Source organism: Carassius auratus, unplaced genomic scaffold, assembly GCF_003368295.1.
Source record: "Carassius auratus strain Wakin unplaced genomic scaffold, ASM336829v1 scaf_tig00002331, whole genome shotgun sequence".
Classification (NCBI taxonomy): domain Eukaryota; kingdom Metazoa; phylum Chordata; class Actinopteri; order Cypriniformes; family Cyprinidae; genus Carassius; species Carassius auratus.
This window is the reverse complement of record NW_020523440.1, coordinates 161255-180483: the sequence shown is the minus strand read 5'-3', so window position 1 is coordinate 180483 and position 19229 is coordinate 161255. Positions and strand designations below refer to the sequence as shown.

Genomic DNA, 19229 nt, shown 5'->3' with positions numbered 1-19229 from the left:
CAGACAAATATTAGCGTAGATGCCATTCTTCTAATGATGTAGCAAATACATAGGGTGTTATGTGAAGTGTTTCCGGTTCCGGTTTACCTAATTAATGCAGCCTAAAAATCCTTTAATGGATTTGGATATTAAAAGCATATTAGTATGTTATGTGTATGCCAGGTTAAAGAGATGGGTCTTTAATCTAGATTTAAACTGCAAGAGTGTGTCTGCCTCCCGAACAGTGTTAGGTAGGTTATTCCAGAGTTTAGGCGCCAAATAGGAAAAGGATCTGCCGCCCGTAGTTGATTTTGATATTCTAGGTATTATCAAATTGCCTGAGTTTTGAGAACGTAGCGGACGTAGAGGAGTATAATGTAATATAATGTATAATGTAGCTCATTCAAATACTGAGGTGCTAAACCCTTCAGGGCTTTATAAGTAATAAGCAATATTTTAAAATCTATACGATGTTTGATAGGGAGCCAGTGCAGTGTGGACAGGACCGGGCTAATATGGTCATACTTCCTGGTTCTAGTAAGAACTCTTGCTGCTGCATTTTGGACTAGCTGTAGTTTGTAAACTAAGCGTGCAGAACAACCACCCAATAAAGCATTACAATAGTCTAACCTTGAAGTCATAAATGCATGGATTAACATTTCTGCATTTGACATTGAGAGCATAGGCCGTAATTTAGATATATTTTTGAGATGGAAAAATGAAGTTTTACAAATGCTAGAAACGTGACTTTCTAAGGAAAGATTGTGATCAAGTAGCACACCTAGGTTCCTAACTGATGACGAAGAATTGACAGATCAACCATCAAGTCTTAGACAGTGTTTTTACAAGCAGAGTTTTTAGGCCCTATAATTAACACCTCTTTTTTTTCTGAACTTAGCAGTAAGAAATTACTCGTCATCCAATGTATGTATGTATGTGTATATGTGTATGTGTGTGTATATATATATATATATATATATATATATATATGTGTGTGTGTGTGTGTGTGTGTGTGTGTGTGTGTGTGTGTGTGTGTGTGTGTGTGTGTGTGTGTATATATATATATATATATATATATATATATATATATATATATATATATATATATATATATATATAAAATATGTGTGTGTGTGTGTGTGTGTGTGTTTGTATGAGATTTTTATATTTTAAGACCCCACTGAATTCCATTTGGAGCTCTTTGTGCCTTCTTGTCTATTAGATTAGATAAGTATGCTGGCCTATTCATAAATTTGACTTCTAAATAATTATTTCTGTTCAAGGAAATTGAACAAAAAGGATTGATGACTTGTCTTGCTCTCAGGGGCTCGTCCAAAATTTGGTCCAGTAAAATGGTCTCTGTGAGAATGCCCCCTGAATAACAATAACAAGTACCAGATATGTAATCACATATAGAAAGTACATTTTAAGGTAAAACCAAGGATTTTGGATAAATAAATAAATGCGGTCAATACGTCTTTTTCCAAATTCCATATATATGTTCAACTACTGTACTGAATGTTCGTATAGCAATTTCATGGTGTTTTTAAACTCACCATCGGATTTTGGATTTAGTTGTGCTATTGGAAGTATGACACCTGTACTGGGGTGTATTTCCCAATAGCATTGTTAACCAGCAAATGGTTGCAAGCTAACATGCAATACATTTGGTATCTTTCATTCCACTTAAATATACATTTCAATCTGAATATTTTGGCATATCAACAGTCAGGACATTTTTATATGTGAATAAAAACACAAGGGAACATAAGAGTATGATGTAAGAGAGAACCTGCAATGAATCAAACATCAATTACAGCAAAATAACAGGGAACAAAAAACAGTGACGTGGTCATCAGGAAGCAAGTTTAATATAGCAGCATCTCAGCGATCTTAAATCTGTTAATTAGCAGAAGTTATTACTCCACCACAAGCATGTGACCTTGTTAACAATGGCCCTATACTGCTGAACCAGTGTGGTTCAAATTCGACTGAGATGTGACCACGTTCATGGAACAGTTGTGACTAGCTAGTTAGCTTTCAAAACAATGCATCATACTATAGTAGTTAATCAGTGAGTGACATTGCTGTATGGGAAACACACCCCTGGAGTACTAAATTCATGCATTAGTGAAAGAGCATATGTTAAACGATTAGTCAAAAAATAAATAAATACAAATAAATAAATAAAAAACCTCTTAAGTGGTACCGATTTATAAGTTGCGCTTCTTTGAGTAATACTATTAACCTTTCACAGTGAATGCCTGGCACTATTCCCCATGAGAAGAGCAGGTTTTGCCAATTTGCTTTTTGTAAATGCTCTTTAAAAAAAGAACGGGAGTTTGTATTTCAAAAATCAGGGCATACAATGATGCAATGACAATGCACTGTCCCTTACATGCTATGTACCTCTCTGAAATAATTTCTACTCCCAGCGGCACTTTTTATATGATGACAATGGAGTAAATGTGCAGTTCACGGATTGTTGAATTTGTAATTGCCATTATTTTAATGGCAGCCTATTGCACAGTGTAGATGAACTCTGACTTCAACTTTTAGTCTTTGCTCCACATTAGAACCCAGTACATTATAAAGTTTGCTTGCCAATGTATTAAATTGCTCTGTTGATAGTCTCGACATCCCACAATGCCTCAGGATTTCACTTTCATGTCATGCCATTAGGTTTGCCCCGTTTTATCAGGAAACAGAGTGACGCATGGGAGTTTGATTTTCACAGTGAAAGTAGGGATGGCACAGTTGGCTGAAAAAAACAAAAAGGGTTCCACACACGGTTCGGCACGCGCTGGGACCGCGGTTCAACTTTAATCTGACAAAACATCTGTAATATGGTTTGCTATAACACGTAAAACAAACTGGGTTCAGCTAATGTATGTTTCTGTTGATGCATGCGCATTCTGGATTCCCAGACATTACAACAACAGCGATGAGAAAAAACAAACAAACAAACAAAAAAAAACACCCTGGACAAATCATTCACTTTTGTTCAATGTGGAATATGAACAAGTCATTTATTCCGCCATCACCCGGGAGCTGATAGTGCGTGCTCACAGATTAGATCTGAATAGCACACGTTGATATGTTTCACTAAACTCATTTAAGCTTTGCCAGTTTAAACATTTGAGAGCCAAAGGATGCAAGCTCGCGCGCACAGTGAGAAGATTTGTGCATGCGCTCATCCGAAGCGCCAAAAACCCGCGCCTCAGATCACGCGCAAATATTAAGCTCTCTCTGAAGTATTGTGTTTAAATAGACAAATTCAGATAAAAAATTATATCAGAATGCCCGTTTTGGTAAGTATCCTACAGCAGACATAGGGCTGAACGTAGGCCTACTTAATTAGTGCACTCGATCAGTGCATTCTCTTAAAGTGTCTTTATATTAATTATTATTAATTATATTCGAACAGCAACAACAAGGAAATCACTCACTGCTCTTGATTTAAAAGCTTTTGTAACTTTAATAAATAATTATCTTTAATTTGTACAGTCCAACATGCAATGCTGTTTTACATTTGATTACTTTATTCAATTTCTGTACCATAAAATCTTATGCTAGACCTACCTAAAAAAAAGCAAAACTGAAAATCACTGTTTATTGTTGTATCTTTACTCTATTGTATGTATTTGTGTTGTTGCTATAGTTGGATAAAATATTCTTCTTCTTTTTTATTAGAAAGTATAGTTCCCTTTCAGTCGGTCACGTTCAACGTTACGAATGGGATCTCGCCCAAAAGCCCAGTCACCTTCGAGTGGTACAAAACGAGCCAATGGTACACAAAGTACCTTGGTCTGCGGAATTTGCATCGCGAGCTCCGCCCCGCAGAGCGGGTATATAAGGAGCAACGCAAGCAACTCGCATTCAAGCTTTTGCTTCTGAGCCAAGCACATCGCTTGCTGCAATCACCGGAGTGTTTACAAGCAAGAGCTGGTGTTGGTGTGACGGCGCGATTCAGCTGTTCGTCTGTGTTTCCTGCGACAGCTCCCGCGTTCCCCTGAGCGCTTCAACACCCCTAAAAGAGCAATTTCTCTCACAAAAGAGATACGGGCCAATTTGTGTCTTTTTAAAGATGTAATTTCGCCCGTGTGTTTCTGGGTGCGGTCGATATATCGCTCCTAGTGACAGTCATGATCGCTGTGTCACGTGTCTGGGCTTCCAGCACGCTGAGACTGTGTTCGTGGATGGCTCATGTTCTCATTGCGGGGACATGACCATCTCGGCGTTGAGATCGAGACTCGATTACCTTAAAAGGTATAAAGTCCCCTCTGCCACACCCCGTTCTAGCTCTTCTTTTCGTAAGAGGGCTACTTCGGCTGGTGGCCAGGGTGACCTGAGGGTTACCGTGTGGGCTTCCCCGATGAGCTAACCTCCTTGGGCCACACCCCCCTCACATACGCCGCAGCCGGTTGAGTTCCCGGATGAGCTTGCTGGACCCTCTCAGGCTCCTGACATCTCATTTGGGGCTCGCGAAGAGAACTGTATGTAGATCGCCGTATCACAAGGTGGGCTTGAGTCCTCGGGAGATGAGGGTTCGGCTGCGTTGCCTCCCTTGGGAGTGCCAGCGTTGTCCGAGTCCTATCCCGAGCTGACGGCCGTGCTTTCCCAGGCAGCGGAGAACATCAGGCTTGAGTGGAATCCTCCACCCTATCCCGAGCGCTCGAGGCTGGATGATTGGTTCCTGGGGGCTGCTCATGCGGATCGCCAGCACCCCCCTCTGGTTCCTTTCTTCCTGGAAGTGCACCAGGAAGTAACTAGTTCATGTAAGGCACCTTTAACTGCCCGAAGCAGTTCTGGTTCTTCCTCCGCCTTCACTGCCCTCGATGGCGGGGCGGCCAAGGGGTATGCTGGGATTCCCCCGGTGGAGCGTTCTGTTGCGATGCAACTGTGTCCACAGAGTGCCTCCACTTGGCGTGGTGGTCCCAAGCTGCCCTCTAAGGCCTGTAAGTTCTCATCCACGCTTGTGGCCAAAGCTTACAGAGCTGCAGGCCAGGCCGCTTCTGCCTTGCATGCCATGGCCTCACTTCAGGTCTATCAGGCCAAGCTGCTCCGGCAGCTGCACGAGGGCAGTGCTGACCCTGGGGTTTTGCAGGAGACGCGCACTGCTACCGACCTCACTCTCCGGGCAACGAAGGTCACTGCGCGCTCCTTGGGTCAGGTGATTTCCACTTTGGTGGTCCAGGAGGGCCACCTATGGCTGAACCTGGCTGACATGAGGGAGTCTGATGGGGCTCAGCTCCTCAACTCCCGGGTCTCCCAGGATGGCCTCTTCGGCGACGTGGTAGAGAGCTTTGCCCAGCAGTTCTCTGCCACCCAGAAGCAGTCTGAGGCCATCAGACACATCCTGCCCCGGCGGCCCACTGCTGCTTCCACCCCGCCGCCGGCGCAACCGCCTCAGCCTGCTCGTCGCCGAGGGCCCCCCCCTGCAGCCAATTCGGCCACAGCAGCAGCTTTCACCCCAGCCGCAGTGAGGAGATGGCCGCAGAAAGGCCGCGCAACCCGTTTCTCCCCCTAAACCTGCTTAACGCCAGGCCAAGCGGCATTCCTGAGACGGGCGACCCGGAGTTGGAGACGTCAGCTCATCAGGAGATGGTAGCAGGACCACTCCTTCCCCCGGAGGAGGGCCGGGGGAGAATCCTTTGTTCTCATTTTCTTTTTGTTCTGCCACTGGCCCTGCGGCCGGTGGTACCCAAACCTTCACTAAAAGAGCTGTTTCCTCCACCTCCGGGTCCCAAGAGGCCACGAACGACAGTTGGCGATGTGCTTCCTCGCCCCTCTCGTTCTCCTCTCCCCTTGCCAGTTTCCATGCAAAGACGGCTCAAGAACGCTTCGCCTTCTCATGCCCTCTTTGCTACTTGGATTCAGACGAGTGCCCGTGCTCCGCCCCCGCTAAGGGACGCTATGCCTCCCATGCCGGGGCTGTCTGCTCCACCACACTGCCCCACTGTGGGTACGCCTGTAGTACCCTTGATTCCACTGGTTCGGTTCCTGGGAGCCTGGCTAGAGCTCCCCAGGCCTTCCCGCTGGCTCATCTGAACGCTCAGGCTCGGCTACGCGATTCAGTTCGCCCGGCGTCCCCCCAGGTTTCGGGGTGTCCACGCGACGATGGTGGGCAAAGATGTCCCTGTCATGAGCGCGGAGGTAGATAGAGCCGGTCCCTCCAGCCGACATGAAGTCCGGCTTTTCCAGCCCTTACTTCATAATACCCAAGAAGACTGGTGGGTTATGGCCAATCCTGGACTTGTGTGCCCCATTTGTAACGTCGAATGTGACCAACTGAAAGGGAACGTCTTGGTTACATATTTAACCCTCGTTCCCTGAAGGAGGGAATGGAGACGTTACGTCCCCTTGCCATATCGCTGTTCCGCTGAACGGCCGGGTCACTGGCTCGGCTCCTCAGCGAAGACTTGAATGCGAGTTGCTTGCGTTGCTCCTTATATATCCGCTCAGCGGGGCGGAGCTCGCGATGCAAATTCCGCAGACCAAGGTACTTTGTGTACCATCGGCTAGTTTTGTACCACTCAAAGGTGTTTGGGCTCTCAGGCGAGATCCCATTCGTAATGTCTCCGTTCCCTCCCTCAGGGAACGAGGGTTACATACGTAACCAAGACGTTTTTCCATAAACATATCACATACCGAACTGTACCGAAACCGTGACTCTAAAACCGTGAAACAAACAGAACTGTGAAAAAGTTGACCCGTGCCACCCCTAAGTGAAAGCTAATAAGAACACCATCACAACACTCAGGTGATTGGACTATTGGAATTTTTTGCTTCATGTCTCAGTGCAGTGATTGAAATCCGGGTGGAAGACCCAATTTTGCAAGATTGATTATATTATTGATGGTGTTTCATTGCATTTCTTCTACTGACTTCAGCTTAAAGGTGAAGTGTGTAATTTCTTCTAAAACTGTTTTTAAAAAGTCTTGCTCATTTGCGAGACATATGGTTTGTTTCTGGCCGTGCATGGCACCTGTAGCTCAAGAGATCATCATCCCAATATTAGCAACAATAAATAAATAAATAACAGTCATTTGATTGGCACATTTCAGAACTGATTGTGAATCCCCATTATTTCTAACAAAATGCAATATAACTAAATGTACACTATGGATAAAAATGATCAGTTTATTTATTTACTTTACGGGTATAATGAAAGTATTGTTATGAAAAGCTAAATAATGATAATTTTAGGCGCAAAATAGCCCTGACTAACAATATCAGTGGACCTGTGATGTTTGATATTGCAAGTTCAATAGTAGAACTGCATATGTTCGTTGAAGGAGCCATCAAAGCAATGTTACTTTCTCCTTGATGAATCACTGGTGTTGTCTATTTAACTGTTCCCAAGTTCAGATCTGAAAATCATAATATCATTGTTTGCTATTTGTTCTTGGCTTTGCATTGCAACAACAGCACTCTATTCTAAGGCCTGAATAAGTGTCTCACTCTCTCCATCGAAGCCTAAATTAGAATGTAAATGACATGATGAAGTCCTTTTCTCGTTTTTGTTGTGTTTACTTTTGATTAATACAGTGTCATCATTTGCTGACTGTTTCTCTTTATACAAGCCAATCATTTATCTGCTGTTGTTTATCACACACCAGTAAACACAATTATTAATGCCTTTACTAGGGAAAATAAATGAATATGAGAATATTAGAGTCCAAAGACTCTCATACCTTGAGGAAAAACAGAACAGATTGATGTTTTACATTTATTTTAGTGGCCCTTAAAAACATGCACCGATGTATGAATGCCATTGCATTAGTTCAAGGGTTTGATTCATGGTTAATTTGTGATTTATAGACACACAATCTTCCAAACCAAACTTTTATTTATTTATTTTATTTATGTGTTCCACACATCTCATTTGGGCCTGGTAATAAGTAGTTAAAAAACCTAATATATGCAGGGAAAGTGGGCAATCAATCTTATGACGGACATGCATGTCAGGGTGAGCGGGACTGTGAAGATTTTGTTTGAATGTTTAGCTTCCATGTGCGCTACAAATGATGACAGAATATTCATTTTTGGGCCTATTCCTTTTAGTTTGAGTGGTGCACTCCAGGTGCACTAGCTGTTCCTCTGTTGTTGTAGAAACGAGGAAGATTGTGTTGCACACTTGCAATTTTGCAGATAGAATCTTCCCCTCCTCCTTCCCACTTTCTCAGGCCCCTAAAGCTTTGCAGATAGCTGTTAACTGTCAAGTTGTTTGGCAGCCTCTCCAAGCACCACCTCCGGAGATTTTTCCAACTGTCCTTCTCCCTGTGTCTGGTGCCAGAAGGACAGAGGCCATCTCCTGCTGCCCCAGCGCATTCACCTGCCTCTCCCCTGGTGATAGTTTGCTTTAATGCATGATGCCCTCAGGCAACTGTCTGCTCGCTCTTCACACTCACTGTCAATCTAACGGTTTCCTCTTATGCTACTTCTCTTTTTCCTTCTGTCTGTTACCTGTCTCAGAACTGGGAATGGTTTGCATGGGACAAATGCAGGATACGATTGTGCATCTGATTAATTTTGTTCAGAGTTTGTTGAATTACAGAAACGAGTGCTGTTAATCAATTAAAAATCATGTGAACAAATTACCGACATCAGCAGCATTTATCGACAGGTGTGTTTAGAGAACTTTGGGGGATGCTGGAAGGTGGCATTTGTTTAAGGCAGGTTTATACTGAAGATTCACAGAGAGACAGGCTGAAACCAGTAACTGCAGTCTGCAACATTCAAACACTTCCCCAGAGACATCCATGGACAAAGCAAATATTCAAAATCCATTTGTCTTTTTGTCATAAATTACATGTGGACTATATGTTAGAAACAGAACAGAGCATCTGTGACTTTAAATAAATGATGTGCTTCATACATTATTTGTGCAATTTTAAAACTTTTTTATTTATTATTGTTATTTTACAGAAAAGCCACGAGAAGCATGCTTCGACCCAGGGAACATAATGAACGGAACTAGACTGGGAATGGACTACAAGCTGGGATCAACTGTGACCTACCAGTGTGATTCTGGTTACACCATTGCAGGACCACCTACTCTCACCTGCATCATTGGGGCTGATGGGAAACCTGTATGGGACAAAGCTCTGCCTACATGTAAAGGTAGGATCTGAAAAATGCAGCTTCTGTACGGAGGCATTAGGGGTTAATGGGAGTTAGAGGACCCTATCATACACAATACTTTTTTGCTAGTTTCGGCCTGATAGAGTTATCATTTTCAAGTTCTGCACCATGTTGTTTAAATAGCAAATGCATCTGGAGCCATTTGCTGGTCTGAAAACGATGTGTGTTCAGGCACATTGCTGGTGCATTGCTATTTTGAGGCAACTGAAATAGACTGCAAGATTTACGAACAAAAACCTTGGTCTAAATATAATTTTTTTTGTTATATATGGAGCATGTTAGTAATATGCACCTATAGGCGGGTGCACAACGCGTGTACTGCTAATCACACACACAGGGATGCACAGCATCACACAAATATTTTTAAGAATGAAAAATTAAATGATTAAAATGTAAATTATTATAATTGTGTACATAAATATTAAAATGCCTACATGTCATAATGAATAATCTTTGCATGTATCAGACTTACGCACAAGAGTAGATCTATTTCTGTTTTTTCACTTGCATGTAAATAGCAAATCCCCCATGGAGCGAGCACAACTGGCATTTAAAGGGAATGGGAGATGAGACTCTGATTTGTTTACACCCAAAACACACCCATTACTCACTTCAAGAGAATAGGGACAACCCTTTTGGATCATACGCGGGGCGTGCCGACCATTTTTCCCTTCATTAAATTAGCAACAGTGGATTCAGACAAGCCTAAGAGCAATTGTGCCATGCACTTTAGACCATTCGCTTAGATCTTTTTTATTTTTTATTTTTTTATTATATATATATTTTTTTTTTTAGCTCTGAGGCAACTCATTAAAGGATTAGTTCACCCAAAAATTAAAATGTTGTCATTATTAACTTACCCTCATGTTGTTATAAACCTGTATAATTTCCTTTCTTATGTCGAACTTTCTTATGTATTCCATAACTCCCTTCCATTACATTATTCCATTAGTCATATCATGGCATAATTTCCCCCCCATTTTAATATTGCCAACTAATACTGGAAAGTTGTAATTATTATATATTATATATATATATATATTATATATATATATATATATATATATATATATATATATATATATATATATATATATATATATATATATTTATTTTACACAGATTGGGTGGTAGTTTATTGATTTTAGAAACTTGATTTAGTCTTTTTTTTCCATACAGTTTTAAAGTAGTGACACATGTTAATTTAATAAAGCACTGCTTCTTCTAAAGAAATTAGCAGCAGCCTCCTTATCAGAGACAGTATTCCTTTTGTTTAGTTTTTTTTTTTTTTTTTTTTTTTTTTGTGATCTTGAGAGATAATTGATTAGGCCTTTGTTACATGCATAATTCTACTCTGTCACACTGCCAGGACCCAGCCAATATTCATTGGGTTTGGAGAAACCGTCTGGTGCTCCAATTTACTTACACAGAGAGAGAGAGACAGGGACAGAGGCCTTTGAAAGAGCAGCGCCTAGGTCTTTGTTTCTCAGTGACAGATGAAAGAGCCTGAGTGGTGACAAGTGCCACTCATTCACACATTTGCTGTCAACCCGAGACTTTTCTCCTTTCTTTAACTTCCCCTGTCTGTCTGTCTTTTTTTTTTTAACTTGTGTTTTGGTCAAATATTCAGGCAAAGAGAGCATGGACATATCAGTGAGTTATTATGTGATTTGTAGAGTTGGAAAATAAATCAAAACAATTATATATATACATATATATATATATATATATATATATATATATATATATGTATATGTGTGTGTGTGTGTCCTCGTGCGTGTGTGTGTGTGTGTGTGTGTATGTATGTATGTATGTATGTATTTATTTTTTTGTTTTAATCAAATGAATGAATCATCACTGTGCATGATTCTTTTTTATGTCTCACCACCATGATAATCAAATGAATGAATGAACAAATGAACAAACAAATGAATGAATCACACTTTATTTTAGGGTCCAATTCTCACTTTTAACAACATATTAACTATGAATTTTCCCCAATAAACTTTTTGTTAATTTTAGGTATGGGATAGGGTTAAAGAATCTAAAATATGCTCATGACATTAAAAAGTACTAATAAACAGGCAATATGCTAGTGATATGCTTGCTAATAAGCAACTAATTAGTAGTGAGAATTGGTCCCTGAACTAAAGTGTTAGCAAAATTTCATGTTACACCTTAAAGATATTTCAACAATTCATCATATCCAGTGAAGTACAAATCGATGTGGTTCAATAATCCCATCAACCATAATTGCACAAACACATTTCCAATGCCCATCCCCCAACCTGCCATGGTTGAGTTAGTGTTATGTCCACCCCAGTTGATTCGCTCAAATAAACAGATTGAAATTCCAGTTTGTGTCGCTAGCAGCGCAGAAATCACCAAGCGCCGAAATCAGAACCAAGCGTGTTCAAATACAACACCAGGTTACAAACAGATATGAACGTGCAGTGAACATCATTGACCCCACTCCGAAAGGTCAAACAAAGGATTTCGCATTTCAGTAGCATCCGCTGATTGTTTAACCTCTTTTGATGGAGATGGAAAGCTGCTGATGCCCTTTGTAAGACAGCCTCATTTCCGCACTCCAGGAACATTTTGTTTGTCCTCACTGATGGGATTTCCATCACGTTGCTTCTCCCATCTTTATGCATGAGCTCTAACTGTGAGGTAGAGACATATTCCTACACAGGTCATTGTTGAGCAAACACAATCATCTGATTGTGTCATGAGAGATGCTTTATTTGATCTTAATCATCTGCACAGAGTGTACGCAAGCAAACGTTTGCACAATCCATTAGTTTTCTGCCTGCTAAGAATCCCCACCGGCTCATCTATTAGTTAAATGAGTATGTCTACCAAAGACAACTGGATCATGGAGAGGTTAGACATCCTGGCTCAGTCGCTATCAGCCTCTTTACATAACCCTAGCAGGGTTTTATTTATTTATTTATTTATTTATTTATTTAAATAATGTAGTGTTATGGTAGATGGGATAACCTTTTTTATGGCGTGTTGGAGTCAGTTGCAGTTCAAATGTGCAGTTCTTTTTTTTTTTTTTTTTTTTTCTGTTTCAGTTACGTGTAGTCCTTGTTGAAATCACAAGCATGTTGATTTATTACAGTTTTCTACAAACTGGAAATACCCTAGCAACTGTCTGGCAACTGCTCAGAACACATTCACAACCACATGACAAGGCCTCCGTCTCATCAAACATCTGGTACCTCTTCAAACTGACAAAGTATTCAAAGGCTCATTTGACATTCAGCCTTCAGACTGTTTAAAAGTTCTAGGCAAGGCTACCAGTCCAACCTTCAAAGTTTGCCTTGAACTTTACTTTTGTAGTTGTGATTAGTGTTGGTTTGATCCTTGTCTAGCTGGTGGACCACATAGCAATCCTGTTGAACAGTGAAACATAATGAGTGAAACTAGTTGACTGGGATGGTCTGGTGTAGCTGGTTAACTAAAGAAGTCTTGGTGGATAGTCTGGTTAAGCAGAATAATAGGATCACTGGCATTCTTTTCAGTTTACGTTATATAACCATTACCACATCGAGTGTGTCCTCAGTTATTTTTCTAATAATTCAACTGCCCATATTAAATGATTCGTTACATAATGGATAATTGTTCATGTTTATTACTATTTATTTATTTATTTATTATTATTATTATTATTTACATTTAGATTACATTTGCAATCCATCATTTTATTATTATTTTTTTTTTACTTAGTTTGTCTGAAAGGGATAGGGTTTATAAAACAAAAAATAAAACAAAAAAAAATCTGACAAAATGTATTCACCCTCATATCATTCCAGACTCATAGGACTTTTGTTCATCTTCAGAACAAAAATGACGTTATTTTTAATGAAACTTGAAAGGTTTCTGTCCCTCCATGCAACATCTAGGTAACCAATATATAGAAAATCCATGAAGATTAGAAAGGCGTTGTAAGAAAAATCCATTTTGTGTTTGCCATATGTGATGTGCTTGCTGTATGTATGCATATCTGAATAAAAGCCCAAATTATATCAATTCATTTTAAGTGGGCAGTCGTGGGCTAATGTTTAGAATGAATGACCAGTGCTTTCTTCCACTCTCAATACCACGACTGAGGTGAGACCCTTGAGCATGGCTCCGAACACCCAACTGCTCCCTGGGCCCTGCACCAATATAGCTGCCCACTGCTCCGGGTGTGTGTTCACGGTATTCGTGTGTGTTCACTACTGTTTGTTTGCACTTGAATGGGTTAGATGCAGATCACAAATTCTGAGTATGGGTCACCATACTTGGCCACATGTCACTTCACTACATTAAGTAATTATGTCTCTACACAAGACTTGGATTAAGCTGCTCAAATGAATTAGTTTTTCCTTTATGACCTTTTTGCATTTTAAGGGTTTTGGATGCATATACTTTTTAGTGGAGAGACAGAAACCTCTTAGGTTTAATTAAACATATCTTAACTTGTGTTTGACATCAAATGGGTTTGGAATGACATGAGGGTGAGTAAATGAGAAAATTTACATTTTTGGGTGAAGTACCCATTTAAATTATGTATTGAATCTCAGAGTCTCAAAGTCATCTCTGATATTTGGACCCCATATTTATCAATGTTCTTTTAGTTCATCAATCGGAAGTCATGCAGTCACTAATCAGTGACATACAGAAGTATTTTGTGGTGGTCATGGTGCATTGATTCACTAAAGTAGTTTGTGGAGGTTAATCCTTTTAGTTGTCCTCATTCAGAGCTCTTAAATGTAGAGGTGTAAGGTTAGACGAACTAGACGAAAGGCTGTGAGCTTTTTGCTATGCATTTATACACTGCAGCTTCCATTTATCAATAGCCCATGCTTAAATCTAATGAGGTAAATGGCTTGCTGAGTACTTACAACCTTTAGCCAAAGCGGCTGCTTCCAAGTAGTCCAGTGAGAATGAGTCCTATTTAATTGGGGGGTGGCAGCGGATAAACAAATGAATCTGGGTTTCACATTGTAGGGTGGGTGATAGCTTGAAAAGAGTGCACAATTGGAAATCGTTCTGAAAACCAAAGGAGATGTGAAGCAAATGTTGCTGTTTCACGGGCCATTTCACCATATTGTCTGTCACTTTAGTTTATTTCTAGTCTCCTAAATCTGTTATTTATGTCACCTTCAGCAAAGAGAGGTAGCACGCCATCACTGTATTTAGACATTGCGTCGACCTCCAGCTCTACACAATGTTCTAAAGCATATCAAAAATACAGGAGCCTTAGGCCAGGATAATGATTTTAATAAGATCCTTTAGCAGTTAATGGGGTGTGATACTCTCTCATCAGTTAAACCATACGAACAGATGCATACGTACAATGCACATGTGATGCGCACAGACACATGACTGTAATAAACAGACTCATGTTCAATCAGACACAGCAGGAAACCAATAACTTGTAGAAAAACAAACAAACAAACGAACAAACAAAAAAAGGGACATTTTAGTAGCCCACACACAATGTCCTCAGAACAACAACAACAAAAAAAATCTTCACAAGTCTTTATTCGGACGCTTAGTGAATACCAACAAAAGTGCACAGAGAAAATACAAAACTGTTTCAATATCACATACTGATGATAATGTGATATTGAAAAAATAGTTTTGTCTTCGCACTGTGAACTTTTGCAAGGTCATCTCAAATATAATCAGATAACTGCTTTATATATAAAATTATGAATGATATATGAATGTTGAATGTGTAGCATTATATAAACAACCCATTGTATAACACTTAAATGCATGTGCCTTTCTGTCATTCTTACATGCAGTAAAACTTTGTCATGGGAAAAAAGTACTTTCATTCAGTTAACCATCATTTTTATAGCAATAAACATATCAGCCTTAACCAAGAAATCACTAATATTCATATTCATGTGATATATGAACTGCCAGGGGCTCTGAAAAAAAAGGAAGAAATAATAAAAGTAGAGCAAAACGGATTGCAGTTTAATACATGGCAATGTTTGTAAAAGATTTCCATGATCTTGTGGTTATCATGAGAAAAAACTGTAAGGCAAACCACAGAAGATAAATAATAATAATAATAATAATAATAATAATAATAATAATTTTCTTTTGCAGAATCAACACCTACAAAACACTTCTTGTTCAAAGAGATAAAAACACCTGTAAGGTTTGCAGCAACCCTTTGCATATTTGATTATTAAATATTATGGCTATTTTGGTTATAAATTCATCTTACAACAAGCTGGCATTAACACACACAACATGCTTAACCATGTAGCAACATTGTATAAACCACTCAGGAACCCCTAACACAATGATCTGCAGTGATGGAAAGTCACTTATTTTCAATGAGCAACAGCAACCATTTCTCTCACTCATTGAAAATGAATGATCTCCAGTCGCTGCAAATCACTGTATACAACAATCTTCTGTAAATACCATCGCAACCACCCAGAACATCCTTAGTAACACACTTGTAAACATCTAGCAATGCAGTAACAACTGTCTAGAGCACCCTAGCAGCCACAAACCTAGCAACAACAGAGCAACCATACAACAACATTCTGTAAACCAACATGAACACCCTAACAACCATTTAGAAAAGACACACCCCTTCAAACTTCAAATGCCCTATTTTAATGATCTTAATGCAAAGTGTAAATTGCATGGTGAAGGTGCACTCAGGGCGTGTCCAAATCCACTTTTGCTATTTTGACGACGGAAAAACGGTGTGCCTGGGCGCATTTTTGGAATGGGTTGTACCTATTCTCATAATGAGTAATGGGCTTAATGTTCAATAAACCAACCAGAGTGTCATCTCCCATTCCCTTTAAGAGCGAGATGCGCTACCACCAGAGCGGATCGCTATTTACAAGGCAGAATTTGTTGGCGGAAAAGCTGAACGCTTCTCAAGCGAAGAAATCGATCTGCTCATGTGCAAAGTTAAAGCACACAAGCAGATCATCTACGGGACAAGCAGGAAACTACCAAAGCTCGGCACGATGAGTCAGTTAATATATATTTGTGTGTATTGGCATGATTGTTCAATTAATTTGGCAATTTCATTCATCATAAGTAGTAATAGGCTGAATTGCAAATAGGTAATCTAATTCTAATACATGCAATGACTATCCATTATAAAATTGTTATTTATGTAGCCTACACAATAATATTATTTTACACTGTAATCCTTTTGTTTTTAATATTTGACATGTTTGTGTGATGCACATCCCTGTGTGTAATAAGCAAAGTCAATGCGCACTGTGGTCCCGCCCAGAGGTGCATTTTCTACCAACATACTCTTTAAATAAAAAAAGCATATCGTGCCATTGACTTTAGACTTTAGACCAGGTTTGAGTTGGTCTATGGCACAGTCTATTTTCAGCTTCTTAAAATAGCAATGCACCAGGAGTGCTCCTGAACACACCTCTTTTTACATTAGCATGCCCATGGGTGCACAAATGGGCGCAAATACATTTCCTAATTAAACAACGTGGCGCTGGAAGGGAAAATGCAAATCGCACCGGACTGAAACTAGCAAACACACTTGCGTCGCATTGCACCGGGTGTATGATAGGGCCCCAAATTTCCTAACGTGTACATCATGCATTAACATACATCTGCATATCTCTGTAGGTGTTGCTTGCCAGCAAATGTCTAAGTAATCGTCTAGAATATTAGCAACTTACGGCGCTCACGTGCGCATGTCCATGAAACCATATAGTGTCCCATTCGTTATTTTAGCTTTCAGGAGGGTACTCACCGAAATTCATTTTGGCATAAGGGGCCCTATCATACACCCAGCGCAAAGTGATTCAAGGCGTAGTGCAAGTGTGTTTGCTAGTTTCAGTCCGGCGCCGTTTGCATTTGCGCATCCAGCGCTACGTCATTTGATTAATAAATACATTTGCACCCATTTGTGCACCCATGGGCGTGCTGGTCTAAAAAAGAGGTGAATTCAGACGCATTGCTGGTGTATTGATATTTTAAGGAGCTTAAAATAGACTGCACCATAGACCAACTCAAACCTGGTCTAAAGTATAAAGCCAATGGCGCAATATGTTTTTGTTATTTAGAGAGAGCGTTGGTAGAAAATGCGCCTCTGGGCGGGTCCACAGTGCGAGTGTCACGTACGGTGTTACAAGAAGCACGGGAGAGATCCAAATGCAGGTAAACAGGTTTATTGAGGGGCAATCCAAAAGATTAAACAGTCCAGGCAGGGTCAAAAACCAGAAAATCCAAAAATATAAACACAAACAAAAACACACGTGAAGAGCAGACTCTGGAAAGTAACATTCATACAACAAGGACTCCGTGACAAAGACTCAAACAGACCGGGTATAAATACACAGAAGGATAATGGGGAAACAGGAGACAGGTGGTGAACAATCAATTAACTAAAACAAGGAGGAAGGTGACCAAATAAGGGAACAGGAAGTGATAAGATGACAGACACCATGGGAACGGAGGACACCTAGTGGACACCCAGGGAACACAACTCAGACACTGTGACAGAACCCCCCCCCCACGGAGTGGCTTCCAGACGCTCCACGATAGACAACACAGAGACCAGGAGGGAGGCGGACAGGTGGAGGCTCAGGGGGAGGGACGGAGGGCCAGAAAAGAAAAACATGGGGAACAGGTACCAGGATGTAACACAACACAGGGAGACCAGGAGGGAGGAGGACAGGTGGAGTCTCAGGGGGAGGGACAGAAAAGAACAACATGGGGAACAGGTACCAGAATCTAACACAACACAGGGAGACCAGGAGGAAGGAGGACAGGTGGAGACTCAGGGGGAGGGAGGGAGGGCCAGACTAACCGAGGGGAACAGGGATAGGAGTGAAGACACAAAACAAGAAAACAAACAATAACATGAAGCCCCCCCAGGGCGGAGCAGAAGACCACCATATCCGTGTGGTCAGAGCGGAAGTCCCCCAGGGCGGAGCAGAAGACCACCATGCCGCTGTGGTTGATGCCTGAGTCCAACAGGGCAAAGCAGAAGACAAGTACGCCCCTGTGGTTGAGGCCGGAGTCCCCCAGGGCGGAGCAACAGACGACCCAGTGACTTGACTTGACTTGACTCTGGAAGTTCAATGGTGACCCGCCTTGTCTCTGAAAGGTTCCCGGTGACTAGCCCTGACTCTGGAAGGTCATCAGTGACTGACCCTGGCTCTGGAGGATCATCGGTGACTGGCCCTGACTCTGTAGGGTCATCGGTGACTAGCCCTGACTCTGGAGGGTCATCGGTGACTGGCCCTGACTCGACTCTGGAGGGTCCACAAACACCTGACTCGACTCTGCAGGGTTCACAAACACCTGACTCGACTCTGCAGGGTTCACAAACACCTGACTCGACTCGGGAAAGTCAATGGGCTCCTGACATGACTCAGCATCGGGTACCGCCTCGGCCTCCAGAACAGCATCGGGCACCGCCTCGGCCTAGGGAACAGCATCGGGCACTGCCTCGGCCTCCGGAACTGCATCGGGCACCGCCTCAGCCTCCGGAACAGCATCGGGCACCGCCTCGGCATCGGGCACCGCCTTGGCCTCCGGAAAAGCATCGGGCACCGCCTCCGCCTCCGGAACAGCATCGGTCACCGCCTCTGGGACGGCGGCGGCCTGCTTGGGAATGTCCTCCTGGACGGCAGCGGCCCGCTCGAGAACGTCCTCCAGGACGACAGTGGGCTGCTCGGGAACGTCCTCCGGGCTTTGAGGAATGGTAGACGCCTGTCTCCTCCTCCTCCGCCCTCTTTGATGGTGAGTTGGTGGCCCCTTGTCTGGAGACTCAGGCATTGAGTCGGCCATCTTGTGCTGTGGCGCTGGGCTGGCGGCCATCTTGTGCTGTAGCTCTAAGCTGGCGGCCATTTTGTGCTGTGGCGCTGGATTGGCGACCATCTTGTGCTGAGGCGCTGGTTCAGCAGCCATGACGTGAACCGTCTTGGGAACCTCTAGGATCGTTGATAGCATCTCGAAGTAATCGAGAAGGGTGTCAGCGGCCATCTTGGGCGTTGGTGCTGAGCTGGCAGCCATCTTGCACTGTGGGGTGAGGCTGGCTTCCATCTTGCCTCGTGGTGCAGGGTTAGTGGTCATGCACCGCA

General features: G+C 41.9%; 1 protein-coding gene across 1 annotated transcript in view; it reads left to right on the top strand.

Annotated features, from left to right (window-relative positions):
- LOC113069715 (CUB and sushi domain-containing protein 1-like) overlaps positions 1–19229 on the top strand; it is a 169664-nt gene that overhangs the window by 62471 nt on the left and 87964 nt on the right. The window contains exon 23 of the mRNA XM_026242837.1: positions 8911–9105. Coding sequence (XP_026098622.1) covers positions 8911–9105 — 195 coding nt within the window. The remainder of the gene's footprint in view (positions 1–8910; positions 9106–19229) is intronic.